Source organism: Lethenteron reissneri, chromosome 47 (genome assembly GCF_015708825.2).
Source record: "Lethenteron reissneri isolate LAM-NWPU_2019-01 chromosome 47, ASM1570882v1, whole genome shotgun sequence".
Lineage (NCBI taxonomy): Eukaryota > Metazoa > Chordata > Hyperoartia > Petromyzontiformes > Petromyzontidae > Lethenteron > Lethenteron reissneri.
In genome coordinates, this window is record NC_083825.1 from 8,066,251 (window position 1) to 8,089,295 (window position 23,045).

General features: G+C 44.3%; 1 protein-coding gene across 23 annotated transcripts in view; it reads right to left on the reverse strand.

The window, feature by feature from the left end:
- Positions 1-4,931: 4,931 nt before the first annotated feature.
- Positions 4,932-23,045, reverse strand: part of LOC133354450 (sorbin and SH3 domain-containing protein 1-like) — a 199,536-nt gene continuing 181,422 nt past the window's right edge. For 18 of the 23 annotated variants that reach the window (XM_061571285.1, XM_061571284.1, XM_061571294.1 and 15 more), the window contains 10 exons: positions 22,773-22,887; positions 21,806-21,931; positions 20,004-20,177; positions 17,861-18,931; positions 16,845-16,991; positions 15,030-15,128; positions 12,823-12,882; positions 11,831-11,889; positions 10,296-10,402; positions 4,932-9,429 (listed from right to left, as the gene is read on the reverse strand). In XM_061571285.1, the coding sequence (XP_061427269.1) occupies positions 9,362-9,429; positions 10,296-10,402; positions 11,831-11,889; positions 12,823-12,882; positions 15,030-15,128; positions 16,845-16,991; positions 17,861-18,931; positions 20,004-20,177; positions 21,806-21,931; positions 22,773-22,887 (2,026 nt within the window). In that variant the 3' untranslated portion in view covers positions 4,932-9,361. The remainder of the gene's footprint in view (positions 9,430-10,295; positions 10,403-11,830; positions 11,890-12,822; positions 12,883-15,029; positions 15,129-16,844; positions 16,992-17,860; positions 18,932-20,003; positions 20,178-21,805; positions 21,932-22,772; positions 22,888-23,045) is intronic. The other 5 variants (XM_061571289.1, XM_061571279.1, XM_061571300.1 and 2 more) reach the window with 5 other exon arrangements.

The window sequence follows — 23,045 nt, forward strand, 5'->3', positions numbered from 1 at the left end:
CAAACAAAATATATAACTCTGATAATGTGCACTGTCCTTGAAGTTGATTGTTCCACACCCGAGACAGCTTTCCTTAGAGCCTAGTCTCACGTGGGTTGGACCAGATGACACCAAAAGGGGCACGACGTTTCGACCACAACGCAAGCAGCCGTCCTCAGGTGGAGAACAGGACAACAGGTCTTCTCGATTCTACGTGACTTTACCGAAAGAACCAATAAGATGAACCCTGGTCTTGACCATTGGCCATCGTCCCCTGTTGCCATGATCTTTACTGCCCAAGCGCACTTACTTTTTGCCTGACATTCAAAGTAAATGGCTTTATCACGGGACCTTTTTTTGCCAGTATCAAAGTATGAAAAAAACAAGAACCCTTTCTGGCAATAAAACAGGAGGCGTTAAGATGTCCGAACACCAGATGGATACCTTTTGCAAGGAATCAATAATGCGTTATTCACACGTACTTGTGGCGAACATGCAAACGAACTCTGATAAATATGTGCATCGACTTTAAAAACTGATTGACCTGCACCAGAGACAGACTTCTTTATGGCCTTGTCTCACTACAAGTGTCAGACCAGAGAACGCTAATAGACGAACAGTACTAAGAAAAATCAAGAGCTTTTTGTGCATGACTTGTATGCACATTACGTGCGATTTCATGACATTATTGTTAAGTTTTAAAATGATTATACTCTATACAGATGTTCTTCACTAATTTCAGAGAGGGCCCCACTTTTCCCGATGATACATCATCAGTGTGAGGGCTGCCACGCCGCCTGCAAGAGGTGTTTTCACATTTGTGTATTGTCGAGGGCCTCACTAAAGGCCACCAGGGGCCCCCAGTGGCCCGCGGGCCTTGCATTGAAGAAACACTACATTTATTACTCTTTGGTTCTGTCGGTAAAGTCACGTAGAAAATAAAATACAATAATAGAATACGACGTTTCGGTTACAACACAAGCAACCACCATCAGGTAAGTATGAGTGATAAAACACAGACACGGGAACAGCATAGGCAGACACACATGCAGTGAGAGACACACACCAAGACAAACAGAAGGACAACAAATCTGTGCCAAGGCCTTAAATAGAGAGATGGGGAAGGGGCCTGGGCAGAGAGGACTGGGGAGGTGGTGACCAGCTGACAAACGGCATCCTCTGGTCGAACACCAATTGGGTCGAGGCTCAAAAGAAAGCCGTCCATTGGTGTGGACCAATCAGTTTCAAGGAAAATGCATATATTATCATAGTGTTTTTGTTGCATTTGACTGCAAGTATTGTGGTTAATGCAGACATGAATCCTTGTAAAAAGGTTTCAGTTTTATTGCCAGAAAAAAGGGGAAATAACCCTATTATTGAGGGAGCAGCGTGGAATTCCGGACCACAGCGGCCGGAGGAGAGACAACGGTTTAGAGCTAGAAAATCGAAAGTTTGAGAAATAAATTTCAGTAAAATTAAGAAGTGTAATGCAATGCAACACAGAGGGTCGGTTTTAACACGCAGTTAACGCATAGCCTGGTTGATTAACGTTCTTCCAAAGATTGCTAAATTAGAAGTAAAGTATGACTTTACCGAAAAAATACAAAAAGTAATTCCTGCAGTCACGAAAGCTTCGAATCTAGTTTGAGCTACATTTATTGAGATGTGTCTGTGCAGCCGTTCTGGCCAAGTCTGACAAAGAATGCGAGCCGGCTTGTTGTTTCCACAACCCTTGGCAATCGAGCTCAGCTGCCTAGCCAGGGCCACGGATCAACCGCTCAGATGAGCCATCAAACCGAACTTACTGAATCTAATGTGCTGTACATAGTTGCGCTGCTGCCTTGGCCAAGCGTGCCACGGTTGCGAGATGTTAACTACCTCGCCTGGTTCGATCCTGTCCCTAACGCCTGTATATTTGGAGTTTGCATGTTTTCCCCGTGGTCGTGTAGATGTTCTCCGGGTTTTCCCCTCCACATTTAGAAACACATTCCTGCGGAGGGAGCTGGTAGGAACGTTGGGTTGCTCGGTAAATGGCCAGGGTCAACGGCGGCGTGGTGTATTCCGCAAATATGACCGACTGTGAGGGTGGGCACAAGCCGGCGTGAGTAGGTTAAACGTTGAGTTTTATAAGGGCACCACGGGGTGACCAGCCCCTCCCCAGCCCCACCCCTCCCACCCCCGACCCAGCCCAACCCTCTCCACCCAGCCCCTCCCCACCCTTCCCCACCCAGCCCCTCCCCACCCTCCCCTCTCCACCCAGCCAAACCCCTCCCATTTTTGGATCCACGACGGACGGACGGACACAATAATCCCGTGGGCTGGTGCAACCAGGAGGTTCCTACCAGTAAAAGAGCAATATAGCTCAGTGGGCCTTACCTGGTAAGATAAAAAAAATGTGTTCAGTTTAAATACGAAATCATCATGAGCCATGGAGCCTTGCCACATCGAGCCGTCGTGATTGACTGCAGATAGGACTCCACCTTGTGGCGTGGATGTGCAATTTACACGGTCGAAGCCCTGATCCAAACTCCGGCCATGTAATGCAGTTGATTGATGTGCCACAAAGATGGGCCCTTGTCCGAAACGGTCACTACTTTATATTTTCCTTCGATGGCAGTGTTGTGGACTAATGTGTTGAGGTTTTTGTTTTTTTATTTCTATCTGTGCTTGTGCAACGCTGTTAATGCAGTAGTATCACCAAATAATTCATGTACATCCAGGGTTGTCAAGCCACATACATTTCAAGTGACAGGCAATTGTATTTCTCTTTAGGGATTTTATGGAATAAATAATTCAGGTTTTAATATTTTTTAAAAACTGTAGACATTTGGTTCTGCAGACGACTGTCGGTCTGTAAGGCAGTGGTAGGCGGTCTGCAAAACTGTTACAAATACAATTCGATTCACAAAACACCATATATGTTTTTCTTTCATGATGGCCCATGAGATATTTGATGGCTCACAGTGGGTCTGAGTGTTCAGAAATGTTGGGAGCCACTGCTGTAAAGCATATGTGGAGAAGGCTCGGGAAACTAGAAATTGGGAAAGAAAAAAAAACACAATTTTCCAGAAAAAGCAGCTTTATTATGGGATTTTCTGTGCAGCAACACCAACACACAAACTGTAGTATGCAGCTGCACACATTCTGCAGGCCAGCACAGTCCCGTTTCCATGGAAATTCTTTTGCATGGTCACCCCTGCACAAAATGTAACGTTCCAAATTCTGTATCCCCAATCTCTTTGGCCATGCCATGGAACATTTTATACAGGGGTGAACATGACAACTGTTCAGAGGTGGAAATAATATAAGCAGTTTGAATCAAATCATATTTCAGATATGGAAAGCACACACTCATTGATAACTATAGTATATTTACATGATTTCAAACCGTAACATTTCCAATCTGAGAACTCAGCTGCTCTAACAAAAGTCATTAATAAAGTCGTTATGCAACTCAAAGCTCGGCATATGTTGGTGATTCTGTACTGCTAGAATAAATCAAAAACAATAAATCACTGTGATTTGTGCTTTGATATATGTATAGTATAGTTTATGGAAACGTGTTTACTTTGTTTAACAACAGTTAAATAATGGTTTTATGTATTCTAAAACGTTTCACGTCAAATCTCAAAATAATGCATACGTGAATAAAATAGATGGATATAATTAAAACATGATTATACAGTAATTACAGTTTTTTTTATATCAAAGACGGTTAAAGAATTGTATGTGTGTATACCTAGTATGGGTGTCACAATACTCAAAACTGTGGATCTTTCCATCATGGCATTCCCACATTTCCTTATCCAGAATGTCAATCTGAATTGAGGGCACATAAATATCTTGTATATCACTCCAGCGCTCACAGTAATGTTAGAAAAACTCAAATTTGAAAAAAATCATCTCTAATTCCACTGAAACCCGGTGTCCTGTGATGCCGCTGTACACAAACTCCACATAAGTGTACTAGAAAGGGTATCCGTTCAAACAAAGCCTATATATAATGGAACTAAAATAGTTTTACCAGGTACACTATCAATCATCCATTGGCATATTGATCACCCTGACCACTCCTAGGAAAGACTCAAGAATCAAGTGCGGTGTTGGGAAAATCATGGCATTTCTTTTTTACATTCAACTAGATGCTTTCTGTAGTTACAAAAACCTGTGTTATTTTCATGAGCATAGAGTATTGGTGAAACAAGAGGGTTATTTATCTAGCCTCCTTTATAAGCATGAAATGAAGTAGGCGTTAGTAGCAAAAATGTCAACGTTTTACTCATCCTCACGATGCAAGGGACGAAAGGCCAATTCACAATATACAGTAGAAGCTGGATATAAAGCACTTCCTTTGAGAGCAAGGCCATGTGGGCTTATATACAAAGTAGTTTGTATGAGAAGCTGCCCTTAACTTTCCTCCCCACTAGTTTGTTGTATGTGTTGCTTATACCAGAAATGTGCTTAGCTAAGGTGTGCTTAAAGTATTTCCAATTTCTACTGAGCATGCAAGTGTTATTTGTGCAGGCCTTTTTGGTACCTAGCTAAGTTCTTGTGCAATAGTATGTTTGATACAAGTGCACAGATGTAGAGATGAAACGACTAACAGGTCTCATCCATCAGAGGTTTTTTTGTGGTTAGATTGCGTAAATATGTGTCGTTAAACCCGCCACCTCCAGACGCAGCCAAATAGTAAGCTTTGTCACGTAAACAAAACGTACCAATTCGTTGCTAGTTAAGCACATCGGTGTGTTGGAGAATAAACCCACAACATTTACAAATCGAGTACGACATTTAAATTTACGCAATCTGATAATAAAAAAAACCTCTATTATGGATATTGTTCGCGAAAGCCTACATGTTAAACAAGTCTCATGTTTACAGATTAGTAATAATCTACACTTGATTTTTAAAACTGTTATTTTGTGGAATAAAACATATCACACACATGAAGATAATACAGTGTTTTTTTTAGTTTTCATACCAGAGAGCCTTGGCATTCCATTTCCTTCAGAGCACAAACATAAAAAACGCCATCTCTGACAAACGATTCCCATGTAAGGCCACTTTGTATGCCAAAGAAAAAAAGTCTTAAGCCAAGGTCACTAAAAGATCTGTCAGAACTATATATTAATCTTGAAATTCTATACACGAAAAAAAACCTCATGCTGTACAAATTTATTCATTACACATATGTACAAAAAGAAACTTCATATTTGCCAAGTGTTTGTCAATACATTGGCAAAAGGTTTTGTAAATGGGGACTTTGTTGATTGGAGGGATGGGCCTAGGTATGAATTGCTACAGCAAGATTACACAATATGTATTTTCATTTAAAAATTAGCATTTAACATTCGCAAAGTAAAATAAAGTTGCGCAGACAAACTCTTTAGTACTATAAAGCACATTTAGTGTATGCTGATAGTATATAATTTTGCAAGCCAAAACAGAAACATTACTCGCTATAAGAAATACAAATGCAATTTGTTCTATACCAAAACAACATAAAATAGGCTATATTGTACTAAATTCACAAGTATGTAATTTTTGCAGTCGTGTGCTTCTATGCAATCCACTCCTACATTCAGATACCACATATATCATATGCAAGTGAAGTTTCAAAAGCAAATTATTACCCAACTCTAGTTCAACGATTGCTGTATTTTAAATGTTCAAATAAGCTCATCCGAAACTATTCTACGCGACAGCATATATAATAACATACCATCAAGGGGTGCAGTGTTTTTTTGCAATACTAGTTACACGTTTTTCTAATTAAGTGAAAGTGAATCGGCGTGCTTGTTAAACACGTGTTCGACGAAGTCATCAGCTATTCTCAGTCTGCTGCAGGATGATAAAGGATTCTCTCAAATGACTCCACTCCATCTTTTGCAACTTGTGATCATTTCAAGCTTGCAAATGTCTGGGCCTCATCATTCCTAATTGTTCTCTTGGTTGCCAGCTAAGTAGTTCTCGTTGTCCATCTGCTGTCTGTCCTTCATGCCACGTGTCCTTCGCAGTTCTACTTTAGCGTTTTGTTTGAAAAGCAATACGTCCTTGAATTGTTTCCATCCATTCTTGAATTTTATGGCAATGTCCAGACTACATCTTTTCTTTCCATATATCTGTGTAGTGGCTAGCCTCTGATCCATCTTCTTCGAGGCCATAAAACAATGTAACAAAAAAAAGATAGATTTTTCTTTCAATAGACAATTACTATACATGTGTAAATAGTGAAAAATCCACCTAGCTCTTCATGCATATATAACCCCTATTTCATTTAACTTAAAACCCCTCCGAGTAGTGAATACAGTCAGTGACGTGTTTCTTTCCCAAACGTGCTGCAAATAAGCAAAGTCTTTATTCAGTAAGAGACTTAAAGGTAAATCAAAAGGCACAGTTATACAAATTAGATACATAGGCATAGCCAACCTGTGTTGTAATGACCCACAGAAAACACGACGTAACTTGCTTGACGAATTCAGGAAGGGCATTCGAGCCCACGCGTGTGGGAGGGTCACACGTGAGAGTTCACAACTTGTTTGTGACATTCCTTTCTGCTGACTGCAAGGCACGCACGCCTTTGATAAATAACGGGTAGGGTGGTCCTCACGAAAGGAAGGCTGATGGTAATACTGTACAAAGAGTTGTGTACTTTAAACTGCAGTATGACACACAGGAATCACAAACACTGCAAAAATGATGGTGAAGGTAAAGGCGCGGCCCTGCAATTTCTTACGTCGCTGCTGGCGGATAGAGCCTCTAGTAAACGGAGTTCTACAGAGCCCCCTCTAGAGGGTGATTGGCCTACTCTTCCACGCCGGCCAGACGTCTTGGAAGAGGTGGGAGTACCCACACTTTTACCCCACCACGTGCAACCTGCCGATCGAATAACTGCAAAATGTTGGATGTTTAACAATGTAACATAGCGCCGAGTATTAATTTCAACGGTGTGATTAAATGCTCGCAAAATAAAAGATGGTAGATGAGTTTTGTTTAAAAAAAAATGCTTGTCACAACTTTGCAACGTTAATAATTCAAGCACTAAACACGATAAAACATATTTCATACAGTATTACTTAAGTGTAAAATTACTTATATATTAAATGCTTTTTTGTTAATGTGTAATGCATTTTATTACCATAAGGCTACAAAATATGATACATTTACAAGGAATTCCTAATGCAGCATCGCAGCTCTAAATTACTACAATTTGTACAAAAATAAATGTCTCAAAGCTGAGGTCTGGTGGTTTACAAATTTGAATTGCATGATGGTTAATGGACTATGGTACATGGACAGAATTTCAATCGACAATATTTACCAGTATCATGGGGAACGTAACCAATGCAAGTTCCACGTTAACATTAACCAGCTGGTGGGGATTGATCAGAGTTCCAGCCACTCATATAATATTGTTAATTAATAAAATTACACAATAAGCCTCATTCCAATAATTTATTACATTCAACATCTAACCACCTTCCACTTTTCTTTTTCTATCTTCCCTATCCCTGATGTGCTTGTACTTATTTCACTTTCCATTTACCGTCTCAAACAAATCGTTCATTTGAGTAGTAAATAACACCAACGTAAACTGTTGGTATCGTTTTGATTTTATTTAGTAAATTCTCTTTTCTAATAATGTTTAATTGAGTTAATGAGCTTACAAAATATCATGAACACCCAAAGGGTAATAATTCAGGCATTCAAAATTACAATGTGATCCTTTAAAAGTCCTTCGGGATTCCAATTTCAATGTTGTATTGTACTTTTATATATATGTATAGAACACATGAAGCCCAATTCATGAACAATTCAACTGTGACAATCCCACTACTGGTACATTCCAGGAAACCAATTCTGCCCCAGTCATGTAAAAAAAAAGTGTCACCAATTTGCCAGGAGGAATACGTCCTGCTACCATTCCACATGAAACCTTGCATCCCATCTTAAGCTAGGCGAGGGGAAAGTAAATTTTGCCTTAGATGGAGCCAAACAATGAGGATCCAATCAGCCACACGCACGCACGTGTACGTGTGTGAGTAAATAGCTTCTCCTGCCGCAGAGCCATTCCACAACAGTGAATTCGTTCTCGAAGCTATGGCCATGTTTTCACGGCGCTAACCCCACTCTGCAAAAAAGAGATTAACGAAAGCCACAGCACCAGAGTACAGCTGTAGTCTTGTCACATACATATACAACAAACACACAATTCTATGTATGTTGAACTTATTTCGCACCGTACGCAGCCAACTGTGCTAATGATCGCTCTGCCACAATTGCGTGTTTGTCTTTTGTACGGGTCAAGATATCATCACAGGCTTATATCACATCTCATAATTTGCATCCTTCTTCCCGTCTGTTCCTTTAACTGTTGCACAATCATCACCAGTCCTCGGAGGACTATTCTGACAGTCTCAATGCCACCCTGGTTGCCCACTTCTAAGTGCCCACTCAAATGTCTGTCTTGGCAACCTGCCCTCCTCCATCCTGCACACATGCCCAGCCCATCACAACTTCCCCTTCCAATTGGGCAACCACTACTAAATTGACACAAAGTCGTGTTACTCAATGCCTGACGATGATGATTATGAACATATGCCCACGCACACATATAAGAGTAATAATAAAGAGCAATATATAAAAAAATACTTTTGTCTCTTTTGAGTTGAGCCATTCCACCAGTGGAAAATTTGGTTCGCCCGGTCTTGGAGGGGGCCTCTCATAGACTGCGAAATTCAAACGGCCTAGCCCTGAATGCGGGCCAACCTTCTGGAAGACGGCCCATCATGTCACCAAAATGGGGCAGAATTGTGATGAAAAACCGCTTCATGCCTTGGGCTCCAGTGTCTCAAATGGGTATTTTGTACAATGGAAGCAAGTAAACAAATACTAATAATAAATATACGTTTTGAAAGAACATTTCGCTAATTACAGCTCATTAACTGATTTCTTTATGTGGATATTTTTAGTATATTCCCACAAAGGGACAAATGTTTGGAGTGATTCTAGCAGTCATAATAGACATAAATTAAGGCAACTCGTGCTATGTTTTAGAATGAGTCACTTTTTGTTTTCTGGTGGCTGTTGTTGTTGTTGCAGATGAGACACTGCTCTGAAAATTGCAGACTCAAGACAGTGGCAGAGTAATGAAGTACTGTACTGTAATGAAGATTACATCAACGGCGAGGCTTATGATTACTGGGACCTTGATTACAATGATAATTACAACTGACGACGCTATCCGAAAATACAACTGCAATAATAATAATAATCATTTCCTTTACGAATAGGTATCCGTTTGAAGGGGGGTTTTTTTGTTAGAAAAAAAGAGATACAAATGCGGTTTCACGATGGTGTTTAAAAGCCTAATGCCCCGGGATTAACATGGTGTGGGCTTCATGTAGTTTCCTGGGAAGGTGCCAAAGAGTTTCGTCCTTCTGGATGTACCTGTGAAAAGGCAAACAGCAGCATTCTATTAGATTCAGACCACGCTAACGATAGATAATTATCATACCTGTCAACCCACACGGTTTACGAATATTCTTGCACAGGGAAATTGAGTTTTCAAGTCCATACGGCGTACATACGTTTCAATACGGGCAACATGTTTTTTTGTCTATTTGTTTGAGTTTCTCCCTTGTGATGGGACTTTGTAGGATGAACGTTGAGATTTATAAAGGCACGGGGTGACCAATAAGGTCTGAATTGGTCTGTGATAAGATAGGGGCACTGATAAGGGGTTGTCAGGTGTGGGTAATGATGATTTTGAAATAAAACTTGTGACATCCTTGTGAATAAGACCATGTCCTCATGTTGTCTTAGATTACTTTCCAATCTGGTGAAATACAGCAATACCTCGATATACAAAGTACATGTGTTCCTGGAGCTTCGTTCGTCTGTTGAAACTTCGTATATTGAATAACTTATAACATTAGTACTATGAGGATGTGTTCCCAGCCTTCGTAACTTACTATTTAAAACTATAAACACTTCGTAACTTACCATTCACCATTGTAAACAAAGACAATTTATATTGAAAATGTTAGATTTCATACTCTACAGGATTAACATTAACAACTGGCAAATAAAATATAGTGAAAAAACATGACATTTACATAGCAATTTCGGTGTTTATTTATTATTTCACTTAATTTTATCATGAAAATAACGGTATTGAATCCAAAGTTCGTTGTCCTCAAACTTGGTACGTCGAATATTCCTACATCGATGTGTCACTGGTACATGTTTACTGCATTACATGTGGCTCTTTGCAAGCTTGAATGTTCACCAAGGCGTGTTTACTCCCGACGTACCTACATACCACCCGTCATCACACTTCTCAATGACGTCCACAATGTCGCCCTCCGTCAGCTCAATCTCATCCTTGTTCTGTGGCCGGTAGTTGTACATGGCTTGGAACCTGACGCGGGAAACAAGGTGGAGACAGGGACGATGCGGCATGCACCTCCAATTAACACGGTTGGCTACGTACGGTGCGAAAGAAGTTCAACATACGTACACACGTACGGGCTTTACGAAGATCCTGCTTTGCCATTTTGGTCAATGTATTGTAAGGATAATTTTACATGTGATAGGCGCTACCATTCCCGCACCTGAGATAAGCACGGATGGCTACGTACGGTGCGAAAGAAGTTCAATGTACACACATAACATTAAGTGCAGTGTTATAAAGTCACGATTAATAAAATAATTGAACTACGCCCCTGAAATCGCGATGATCTGTCACACCACTGGGGGGAGGATGGTGAATCATTCCACCCCAAGTGAATTAATTCTCGTGCAAGTACTATCTCATCAAACGTGGCCAGTGGTGGTGCATGCCTCTAATCCAACACTGCGGAGGCGAGGATTGGTGGTATTGCAACATTTTTTGCAAAACTCCCTTCCCATGGGCGTCGAAGAGGTGCCATACCCTGGCTTGCCAGGGGCGGGGGGGGGGAGGCGGTACAGCAAAGATGCAGACTCTACTTGTTCCTTCTGTTTGGGATAGAGTGTTTCCCCCTTGCACGCGTGGGTTTCTCCAGGTGCTCCAGTTTCCTCCCACATGTAAGCAATCATTATTTGGCTCATAACGCCTTCATATATAGTGGAACGCAGAGCTTGTGCAACGGTTGGTGCCAGCTCACCACGTGGTTGCCTTCCCCACTTGTCTGTGATTTCGTTCACCTCTGAGCCTCTCTGTCTACGAGAGTGAGCGAATGCTGTGCGGCGCATTACAAGTTGACATTATTATTAAATGTGAGCCATAAATTCAGAGTCATAATTATCTCAATTTAAAGGGACATTCAATGAGTCACCATAATTAAACGATCTGTATGGAAATCACTGGCAACGTGGTTGCCATGGCCACTGCCAGTGCCCCCCCCCCCCCCCCCCCGCTTGAATCAAAGGCAAGAACCAGAATATGAGCTTGGTTGGGAAAGGATTTGGAAAACGTATGCAACAAGAAAACTATATTAAAGAGCACATTACTTAAAGTGCAATGTATTTACTCAGGGAAGTCTCAAGACTCTTTCAGGAGGGTCCTGTCATGTGATGTTGGACCAATTCAAAACATGAACATCCAGGGAAACCCACCATGTACATGAAGGGGTAAAACTTAATACGGCATTCTCCCGGCCACTTCTCAGCCTATAATACTGGGCAAGCCCTGGTGGTCACCAATCCAAGTACTAACCAGGCTCAACTCAGCTTAACCTCCAAGTTTTGATGAGATAAGGTACATCTCTGGGCAAACTAATTTTGCCACACACATCATCCTGTTATCCAGCACAGCTGCTTGTACTGCATTTAAAATGGGAAACTGACAAGGTGGGCTAGGACTCACGGTTCGGCAGCAGTGTAAAAGCTGTCGTGGATTGTCTGTGATCCGGGTCCTTGCTGCTGCTGGGGAATGACGGGACAGGGTTTTTTACGGTGAGAACGGCGATTGGCGGCAGGAGCGGTCTCTGCCGCCGCCACCGCCGCCACCTTCGCCACCCCCGCCGGTGTCGAAACCGCCAGCAGCGGCGTGCGCTCGCAGTCAGATGGGACGCAGCGGCGCACGGCGCTCTCCGCTATGTCCAAAATCTCACGGGCAATGGCACGCTGCGGAGGGGAGAAGGGTGCGCCCCCCGCCCCCCAGCGCGAAAGCCGTCGTCACCGGTCGTCGCGTCGGTTCGTCGTCGTTGTTGTTGCGTCGCGGGCGAGAGACGAAGCAGAGAATGGATGGAGAAGTGATGGGGAACAGTCGGCGAGACATTCGGCAGAGTGATTACGAGAGAGGCAGAGAGGCAGGGGGGGTGGCGTGTGATAGATTCCGAGGATGGCGTGGAAGAGGAGGAGGCCATGGTGCACAGCGAGCGTGGTAAAGCGTGGGCGTGAGAGAGAGGGGGAAAAGAGTTTGTCTTAGTTTATGTTGAGCGGGTGTGCTGGATTACAGTTAAAGATGTGAATTGAGTGTGGCAATGCAAAAATAGGTTCAACGTTATATTTTTCAAAATAAATGCTGATTGGTGAAGCATTGGAAATTGCGTGAACAAATGTGTCAACGGTTGTTTGAATGTTACAATTTATAATCAGTTAAACAATTATATATTAATGAGATTGTCATTTAATATATATGTAAAGCTGTATTGATGCGTTCAAGTACATTTTTTATATAAATGTCTCACAGTTACCAAGAGTTTCAGGTGTAAACCAATTAGTTGATCGACATCAAATCTGCAGTCAAATGCAGACCATTTAAAAGAAGAACATTATTTCCAGTCAATCGGCATTGCTGTAAAATGTCCTTATTTACAACACATGCTGGCTGGGTTAGTAAGCATTTTCGCTTACCACATAGCTCTGTTCGCACTCTGTGAGCTCTGGTGATGAACTCAAATCACCTTGGACATTCTGCTGCCACAGTGTGGAATTGTGTGAAAAATCGCGAAGAGGAAAAATAAGAAAGAAGAGGAAAGGCAACAACTCAAGGCAAGAAGCTATAAACGCTCGCGGGTATTTGAAGTTACACGTGGGTGGCAGGTGAAGGGAGCTGGCGAACAAGTGATGTTACGTGCGTAAAGAGGAAGAGTTTCTTTTAAAATAAAACACGTCAAAAAAGAAATCGGAGAGCAAAATGAAAAAAAAGATGGGTTTTCTTTTTTCCTCTCTCACAGGGATAGTGTCATTGTGAAAGATACAATTCCTCGAACAAATATGTCACGGTGTCAAAAGTTAAATCAGGTGAATATACTGGACTTCAAAACAATAAGTGATCAAAGCAAATTAAATACACAGCACTGATTCATACATTACACATTCTTTGCAGTAGGCTACAGTTAAATTTGTTTTCACAAAAGTCAAACCGGCTAACACGCAGCTCTCGCATAGCCATGAGCACCGTGATCAATGAGGCCGATTCCATCAAATGTCAAAAGCTATGTAGAGTTGGGCCTAGCTAATTAAAGGATGGGCAGAAAAGCCCACGATGTTACAGGCAGCTGCAGCAAACCGTGGGAAACGCTCGCTCAGCGGCGCAGCTATAAGAGTGTGCAGGCGGTGTAACTGCACCGGGGACCACAGGCCAAGGGGGAGCCCAGGTGTCATGCTCCGAAGAGGGAGGGCATTTTTATTTGGGGCCACATTTCATTCCTGGCATCAGGGCCCATGCCGACCAAACGACTTCACTGCTGCCTCTGCACAAGACACAAGCACAGTGCCGGTGGCTGCGAGGCTTAAGAGAAACTGCTGCCTAGTGAATCGGTTGTGGAGGATGCCAAAGACATATTTAATACACTCAGGTATTCTTAGGTTTTTTCGGTAAAGTCATGTATGTAAAATTTTTTAAAATTAAAATTAATAAAAGTAAAAAAAAATCACGACGTTTCGGAGGCAACACAAGCTTCCGGAAGCTTGTGTTGCCTCCGAAACGTCGTGATTTTAATTTTAATTTTATTTTTTATTTAACTTTTATTAATTTTAATTTAAAAAAATTTTTACCTACGTGACTTTACCGAAAAAACCTAAGAATATGAATACTTGCAGTCACGAAAGCTTCAAATCTAGAATACACTCAGGTAGCTGATAACCCCGCAGTTCTCTTAATAACATGGGATGCAAAAAAAATAGACCAACTACATTTATACTCTTGGTTCTATTTTATTATTTCCCTTCTACGTGACTTTACCGAAAGAACCAAGAATATGAATCCCTGCAGTCACGAAAGCTTTACATCGAAATTCAACTACATTTAATTAATTGAATTGTTTCACTAAAAGCAGTATACAAGTTAATCTATTTACACGATTAATGTTCAAAGACAAGAGAGTGCAAGGTCACCACGATCTGGGTAGACTGCTACAATGGGTGAAGCCGTACCCTTGAGTGCGTCAGTTTAACGCGAGCTCCGCTGTTGGCGACCTCTGCTTTTAACGTGAATTGAAATCATTTTAAATAATAATTTAATTTATTTAACAAAAAAGTATGGATTTAAACTCCCCCGAAATATTACATTTCACGAATTAAATGTCCATTGGCTGCCTATGGATTTGAGATCTCTGTTGGCTGGAGCGGTGGTGCAACGGTTAGTGCACTGCGCTACGAGCCTGGCGACTCCAGCTCAATTCCCGCTCACGGCCAACACCAGTGACGATTATTTGAATCGGTCCAGGGCCTCCCCCTAGGTTGATTCAGCCTGATATTAGTATTCTTAGGTTTTTTCGGTTAAGTCACGTAAGTAAAACATCAAAATAAAAATAAAATAAAAATCACGACGTTTCGGAGGCAACACAAGTCTCCGTCATCAGGTGGGACCGTCACAGCCGAATTAGCTGCATCAAGATATTAGTACTTGGTGAGGTGTGTGAACATCGCCACAGGGGTGACAAAGACGACCGGGTGTGGTGCTGGCCACCCACCCCATCGTGTGCCGTGCCGGCCCTTCATAGGTGCTCGCTAACGGCACTTAACCCCAAGTCTGTTCAGGGTATACAAGAGGGGGCGGGAATCTTTGTATTTTCTTTTTGTCTGTTCACAGGGGACAGGCGGGAGCGGCAGCTTACCCGTCCGGGGGAGCCGGCGCGTCCGCGGACTGGCGAGTCAGTGGATCGGCGCGACGCCACGGGGCTCAGCGGTGGTTTCCCCGTCACCATGCTCTCCGACTGCACGGCGACGCGGACACATGGAAATGACAGCCGTGGAACAGAGTGCACAGAAAGCCGGGTTAACGTCTCGGGGGAGATACCCATCGGTCACCAACTTGCTGCTACGTCCGTCGACCTGGTTTCATTTTGGCTTTTTTCCGGGCGCAAAAACGTGCTGATACAGGAAAAGCACCCGCTTAAAAAATCTACTATTAGATTTTTCTCAATTTAAATTTTTTTTGGTGAGGGCTCGTACCTGGTTATAAAGTCACAAATCAACTTGCCAGCATCTTTCATAACACACACACACGTATATATAAAACATTTAGAGAATGCTAACGGGCCGATGTGATAACTCTACGGGAAATGCCATTACCTGCTTCACTTTCTTTATGCCTTTGGATCGAGCCAATCAAAAATACAGTGAACGTGACCCATGTGCCGTAATGAACTTGGACACACAACTACAGAACGGGGTGACCCTGAAACTGTACAGTGATCCTAATATCAGCACAGCTCTTGCAGGTACAATCCCACCACGTCAGCCTGTGCTCATTAAAAAGCCGACTCTGCAGATTGGCATTGCGTGTTCAAAGCCCCTTCCATCTCTGGCATGTCAACGCCTAGGGAGCGATGGAATTCACTCAGCACATATACAGACATCAAGCATCAAACCGAACCATCACATCGAGTAACGCCCCTGTAAGGGTTAATGCAGCAGCCTGGTCAAGCTTGATAATTATGACAAACACACCATTAGATTTTAAGAACCTTGAGGTAAGGACGCACAGAAAATTGCAGGTTACAGCAAAAGCAACGGATATGCTGCACTCTCAAGTCGAACACAAAAGCAACATCTTACAGGTTTAGTTCAAGCCGGCTTTTCCTGAACAACACTTTGCCGTTAATAGGTTGTGTAAAACAACAATGCAAGCATCAACAACAACAAAACATGGTTATTGATTTGTATTGTCACAAGGCAATAAAACGTCCAATTGTTGAGTGCGTCAATGAGAGGGAGGAGGTGTGCGTATGGGTTGCGAGTGTGCAATTGAGTGGTAGGAGGTGTTCATGAGTACGTGAGTGCATTGGCATGTGTCTGTGTGCATTTCGTGTATTATTAAACGTGATTATGTACAAGCATTCACACTCTTATTCAAGTCGAAAATGGAACACTTCAAAAACAATCGCAACACGTGATGTTTGACAAAGGATTGTTCCATTTTCTGCAGAGGCAGGGAGGAGGAGGAGGGGATTAATTGGGTCCTGAGCAGGTCTCAGCATGAGCCTAACCCCACGAGAGAAGTTGACCATAAAAACCAGACTGATGCCCGGTTCGTTTTACTACAATGGGTTGTACTGCGTGTTGCGCTGGCATGATGTTGGACGTTTCGCTTAATGTGTTGGGAGCTGCTGATCACCTGGGAGCTTCTTATTCAGAAGCTAATTCAGAAGAAACTTCCGGCATGTGGAGCGAAACGTCGGACATCATGCCGTGAAACATGCGGTGCAACCCGATAACACATCGGAAAGGGGGCCTGTTAATTTAGTTTTATAATAAGTCGAAATATTTGCACATTTTTTTTATCTGATACTGTATGTATAAACGTACTGTGGTATATCAATAATAATAAAAGTTGTCATTGCTAAGACCTGGACCTGACCTGTGTTAATTGGTATCAAAGCAAATTCTTTTCTGTCCACCAGGGTGTGGAGAAGGCCAGAAACTGGTACCTTGACCCTGGCCGGTCTAAATTCACTTTTCTGTGATAGTCTGACGCCAGTGTGGGCAGGTGGAGGGGGTGGGGGGTGTGAGGAGACACACGGGGACGTGGAGGTGTGAGTGGACAGAGGGTGGGATCCCGTGCCAGCATGGAGGGCCTTCGGAAGAGACGGAAGGAGACACACGCCACGCGCAGACAAAACCCACGGAATTGGTTACGGGATAACACTTGCTGAGAAGTTCCAAAGAAACACACTTGACAGAGAAAAAAACATCTTCCGTAGCATTTGGAGGTCTTTTGAGTCGCGACCGTTTGTCATTCGACCTCACGTCTCATGCAAGTTTAGTGTAGCTCAGGTTAGTGGGCAAAGGATGGGTGGAAGGTAATGCCACATGATTTTAGAAAAATATATTCAAATACCATGAGTACATTATTTCATAAAAAAACTAAAAACTTAACAAATGGCTAACTGACGGTATCGTCGCAATGAGCACAGCGCTCTAATATGCATCAGCATCTTGAGAAGCATCTGCAGTTAGATGCTATAGAAATCCAAATTAACTGTATTGCAATTGCATTGTAAGAATCTAATCATACATTCGCCAAGCATAAACTAAATAGGTTTAAACATTATTGGCAGCCGGCCACCTAACTTGGGAGGGTTGGCAAGTATGCTGTATACAAAAAAAAATCAAACCCACACAAAACACTACAAATTGTAACATGCACTCTTAAGCGCAAAAAACGGGGTCCACAACTGTATCTGGAGTCAAGGCGTTAAAACGCAAAGCAAGCGGTAGGGGCAACGTCACAGCCCACACGCAGAGCTCAAGCCACCACAGGCGGAGGAGGGGGTCTCTCTCAAGCTCTCCCAAGGGACCACTTGTCCCAATGTCATGTAATGAATACACGGTTTGGAGAAGCACGGGCGGCGCTCGTGAGCAGAGGATGGAGCGCAGGCCTGGTTAGTAAACGGGAGGGGGCGGGGACGGCGCGGCACGGCACCGGACGCAACCTCGCACGTACTTGCTCGTGGCTCTGGCTGCTCTCCACATTCCCAGAGTAACACACTGACTTCACCTCCTCGTGGTGCTCCTCCCTGATGAGGAGCTGCATGAGCCCATCCACGGCGTGCTCCTGGGCCGAGCAAAAGTCCAACGCCTCCTTCTGCTGACCGGCCTCCGCGGAGGACTTCTGTGCACCGCTACTGCTCGACGGGGCCTGAGCATCGATGGCTGGCCCTGCCTTCGTGTGAACGTCCTGTTCGGGCGACGGCCTCTGCTGACACGGCTGAGAGGGCTGCTTCACGTAGTAGGACTGGAGGGCGCTCGCGGGAATACCGCCGTCCTGGGAATGCTCTGCGGAAGGAGTGGCGATTCTCTGCTGACTTGTGACCTCGCTCCGACTTTCAACGTGACTCGCGGCGTTGGTTTCGGCGCTTGGTACCTTGCCGCCCGCGTTCGAGTGCTGCTGAGGCTTCCCGCTGGTGTGCGCGTTCTGATTTTGATTCGGATTTGCCAGAGCCTGCCGGCTGGCCGGGCTGGAGTATCGCTCTGCTGCTGCCGCCGCTGCCGATGCTGCGACGTCACTGGCTCTGCCTTCGTCAGAAAAGCGAATGACCCTGGATCGTTGTTCAGCAGCTGCAGCACCAGCAGCGTCATTGCAAGGTGACGTCGGGCGACCTTGCCGAGGAGTCAGCTGCTGGGGAGTCAGTTGCTGCGGAGAGGATGGCGTGACACGGATGGCGGGCGGGCTGCTGGGCGACACGGAGTAGCCCCCGGCCGAAACGGGCTCGCGGAGCGTGAATTCGTCGCCTTTGCTCGGCGGTGGAAAGTGACCGCGAACGGGGCTCAGGCTACCGTAGCGCCCGCCGTCCCAGGCGCGGGCGGGCTCGGGGGAGGGCTCGTTAATGAACGCGTCGGGGTAGGGGAGGGGTGGCGGGGTCGGGGTGTTCTGGGGCGACACGCCCAGCGTGAGCATGATCCACTCGGACGTGACGGCCTGGAGCTCGGCTGCCTTTTTCGGGTTGACGGGGTGGCTTGGCAGGTAGGAGGAAGGGAGGGGCGGAGGGGTTGGGTTTTTGGGATGTGGCCCCGACTTTACGGGAAGGAAGGATGAAAAAGGGAGAGCGCGCACACACGAAACCCACAGGGAGGCAGGCGGAGAAGGGTCGACACAAAAATGTAAGGAAAGAGGACACAAATATAGGGGCACTTGCAGGGTAAACTATGAATAAAATATTTAAATGCGCTAGCGTATAGGTCATTAAAGGTAATACATTTTTTTTAAACATGTTTTTGTAATGTAAATTGTTTAAGGATTAAAGAAAAAATGTAACTGAAAAAAATGCAAAGAGAAGTCAGGAAATTGATACACATGGGAAAAATCTGAATGAAAATAAGAGGTGAATTTAAGGTTTCATTGGACAATGACAGAAGTGGATTCCAGGAAAATGATGTATGAAGAAGCGACGCCAGTATTTCTGCTATGCTGCAGTACCACGCATTCCAATATATCCATCAGGAAATTAGCCCACACAACGTGATAACAGTCTTACCTATGATCACGGCTTGCAAGAGTGAGGTTTCACTACACATCCGGACTTGAGAAAATTGAGTGTGACAGGGATACGTAAACAATAGCCTGCCTAGTTGCAAAGTAGCCATGAATGTGCAAAATGTTCTCTAAAGCTTAGAGGGCGTAAACAAAGCACCTTCGTGACAACCTCTGTGCTATAAGAATGGCACAAATATGATATGTACTTCCTAACTTACTCCAATGCCAGAGTTTTGCTGTTTGTGAAGCATCCTGCAGGACAAAACTCTCCTCTTTCTACTTCTTTCGTCGCACTGCTCAACTTTGTAATTCCCTTCTACAGTCTCTTTTTCCAATCTTGCACTTTATTTTGCGCACTAAATGCCTACTTTATTGAGGCCGATATTGGCACGCAAAATAAAGATTGATTGCTTGAATCTTTCTCAATTCAAGAAACGTATATTAAGCCCTGTTGGCCACTTGCCATTTTCAGCCTTTCGCTCAGCAACTGTGACGAAAACAAAATTCAGATAAAAAAAAAATTAATGGCTTCGCTGAATGTCCAATGGACTTGTTTGATGGCCGAGTGGCGCCGTTCGATCCGAATGGAGGAGTTGTGGTTTGGAGGGCCCACCTGTGCTCGCTGCGCTGGCGGCGGTGGGTCTGGGTACTCCACGCCGTTCTTGACGCGTGGCCGCTTGACCACGTCGATGTAGGAGACCGGGAAGATGCCCTGGCGATTGGTGCCCGGCACGCGACCCTCGTACCAGTTCTCGTCGACGCGGCGGATCAGAGTGATGCACTCCCCCTGCGGGAAACCCCAAGTCGCACAGCAGGAGGGGGTGGCCAGGTGGGTTCACAGAGGTCAGAACGCTGAGCTGAGAGCGCCGAGATCCTGGGTTTGACACCAAGCAAGCCGCCTGTGATTAAACTGGATTCTCACGAGCAAGTCAGTTGATGGTCTCAGTCGTGGTCAGCATCGACTGCATAATGACTATTATATTAAATTTGGTTGTTCAATTAATTTGGCCAAATTCCAGCTCTGCAAATGTAGCATATCAGTTGAACTGCAATGCAGCAACTGCTGCCCCTACTGTATGGTCCTAACGCAAAAGTGCTCACTGCTCTACGATAGAATGATCAGGATAGACCTGCAGAATATGTATTACTGGTAGGAACCTCCTGGTTACACCAGCCCACAGGGAATTATTGTGTCTGTCCGTCGTGCATCCAAAAATGGGAGTGTTGGAGCTGGGTGGAGAGGGGAGGGTGGGGAGGGGCTGGGTGGGGAGGGTGGGAAGGGGCTGGGTGGGGAGGGTGGGGAGGGGCTGGGTGGGGAGGGGCTGGTCACCCCGTGGTGCCCTTATAAAACTCAACGTTTAACCTACTCACGCCGGCTTGTGCCTGCCCTCACAGTCGGCCATATTTGCGGAATACATCACACCGCCGTTGACCCTGGCCATTGACCGAGCAACCCAACGTTCCTACCAGCTCCCTCCGCAGGAATGTGTTTACAAGAATTTCTACTTTGCCAGGTGTGGTGATGCATGCCTCTGATACAGCATTTGGAGGTGAAAGTTGGTGGATCACACAGATTTTTATGACTCCTACTCTTGCAGTGCTGGAAAACTATTTCCTTTGTTTTGTAAATGACTAGGTCACACACACACATATGTTGCTTTATGCAGCAGAACTCGTCTTAACGACGGTATTTGGTTACATGAAACCAGTTGTCAAGCGATTTGGTCATTAAGCGAGTATAGGAATTACATGTTAAAGGCTTAATTCGTTCCAAAATATCATCGAAAGTCACCCCTTTTCACCCAAAAACTTACTTTATACTATTTAAATAATGGATATGAATACATAAAGATACTAGCAACATTATAAACACATAATATGAAAATAAACACAGTTAATCAATGCATTAATTCATATTTACAACAGCCAGCCGTTAACAGGGGAATGGTCGGTAAGCGAACACATTGGGCTCTGTGGAGGCCCGTCGTTAAGCGATTAGTTATTAACAGGGGTGGTCGTTAAGAGGGTTCTACTCTACACTACTATACACTACACTATTATACACTACTGTACACTACGATACACTACACTATACACTACTACAGGACACATTGGGCTCTATGGAGGCTCGTCATTAAGGAATTAGATGTTAACAGATGTGGTCGTTAAGGGGGTTCTACTCTACACTACTATACACTTCACTACTATACACTACATTATAAACTACACTACTATACACTAGACTATACACTCGGCTCGATGGAGGCCCGTCGTTAAGCGATTAGTCGTTAACAGGGGTGGTCGTTAAGAGGGGTTCTACTGTCGTAGCAATCATCTGGCCTGAACTCATAGCCACAGAAATCATGTGGCCACACAACAAACTGCGTTTGCGGGACGTGTACTGCCAGTCCCCACCTTGCGGAAGGACATCTCCAGGTTTGTGTCGGCATTGAAGTTGTAGCGCGCGACCGCCTCACCGTACTCCAGCACCTGGATCGGCGGCTGTCTCATGGGCTGTGGCTTCTCGGTGGGTGGCAGCATCTGCATCGGAAACGCAACAGTGACGAACGCTCGCTGCTCGTTATCCCGAGTTTCTCGAGTATGTTTTATTCGGTTGGGTTGCAAGAACAATTGCTTCCCAATTCTGCTTTCAAACAAAGTCGTCATGCTCTTGTCCTCACCAAGCTGAGCTAAGGCACTTTGGTTTTACCCACAAGTCACCACCATGGCGACGATCACACAATTATATCACGTTTCTGTGAGCCGCGAAACCTGAGTTTGAACTCAAATTGTTTTTGGATTGTTCCGCGCGACGTCTTGACGATTTCGCTTCACGTGCCGGGACATTCTTTACGAACTGAATTTATACGGTATGACCCAAAACCCCATCGGGGGGCTGCACAGCACAACCGCGAATATCTAAACTATAAACTATTTTATTTTACCAGGTAAGGCCTACTTAGCTGTATAGCTCTTTTTCAGAAGCGTCCTAGTCACAGATGATAGCTCAATGAAGTGGCTTATCATGTGGAAATGTATAGTTGCAGCCAAATACTGTAAACGCATTTTTCTAAATGTGGAGAGTACCTGGAGAAAAATCCACTCGATCACAGGGAGAACATGCAATCTCCAATTATACGGGCGTCAGGGTCAGGATGGAACCCATGATCTCCTGTATACCAAGTGGAGGAGTTAACATCTCACCACTATTGGGCCCTTCCTGATTAATAAAATAAATAACATCGATCTATCGTGCTTACGCCACTTTTTTTTACCCTTTAACTCGAGTTCTAGGAGGCATGAGGCACGGCAGCTCAAGTCAACCACAGTTGGCTGTCCCAATGGGAACGAAGAGCTCTTAGATGTGCACATGGAAACTCACTTCCAGATATGACGCCGGGCAGATTCCCACTCTTCCGTGGCGCTCCCCCTCAATCCAGTTCTTGTCGATCTTGCGAGTCACGTACACAATGTCTCCCTTCTGGAATGAGAGCTCCCTGCAAAGAAACACATGATGTTTTCGTAACAAAACGGCAATTGCAACAGCACAGGCAAACAAAAAATAAAATAAAGATCTGTTAGATGTATGTTGTTGTTGTTGAACTTTTTATTCTGGCTGCCTGGATTGTTACTCTGACTTCATGGATTGTTGCTC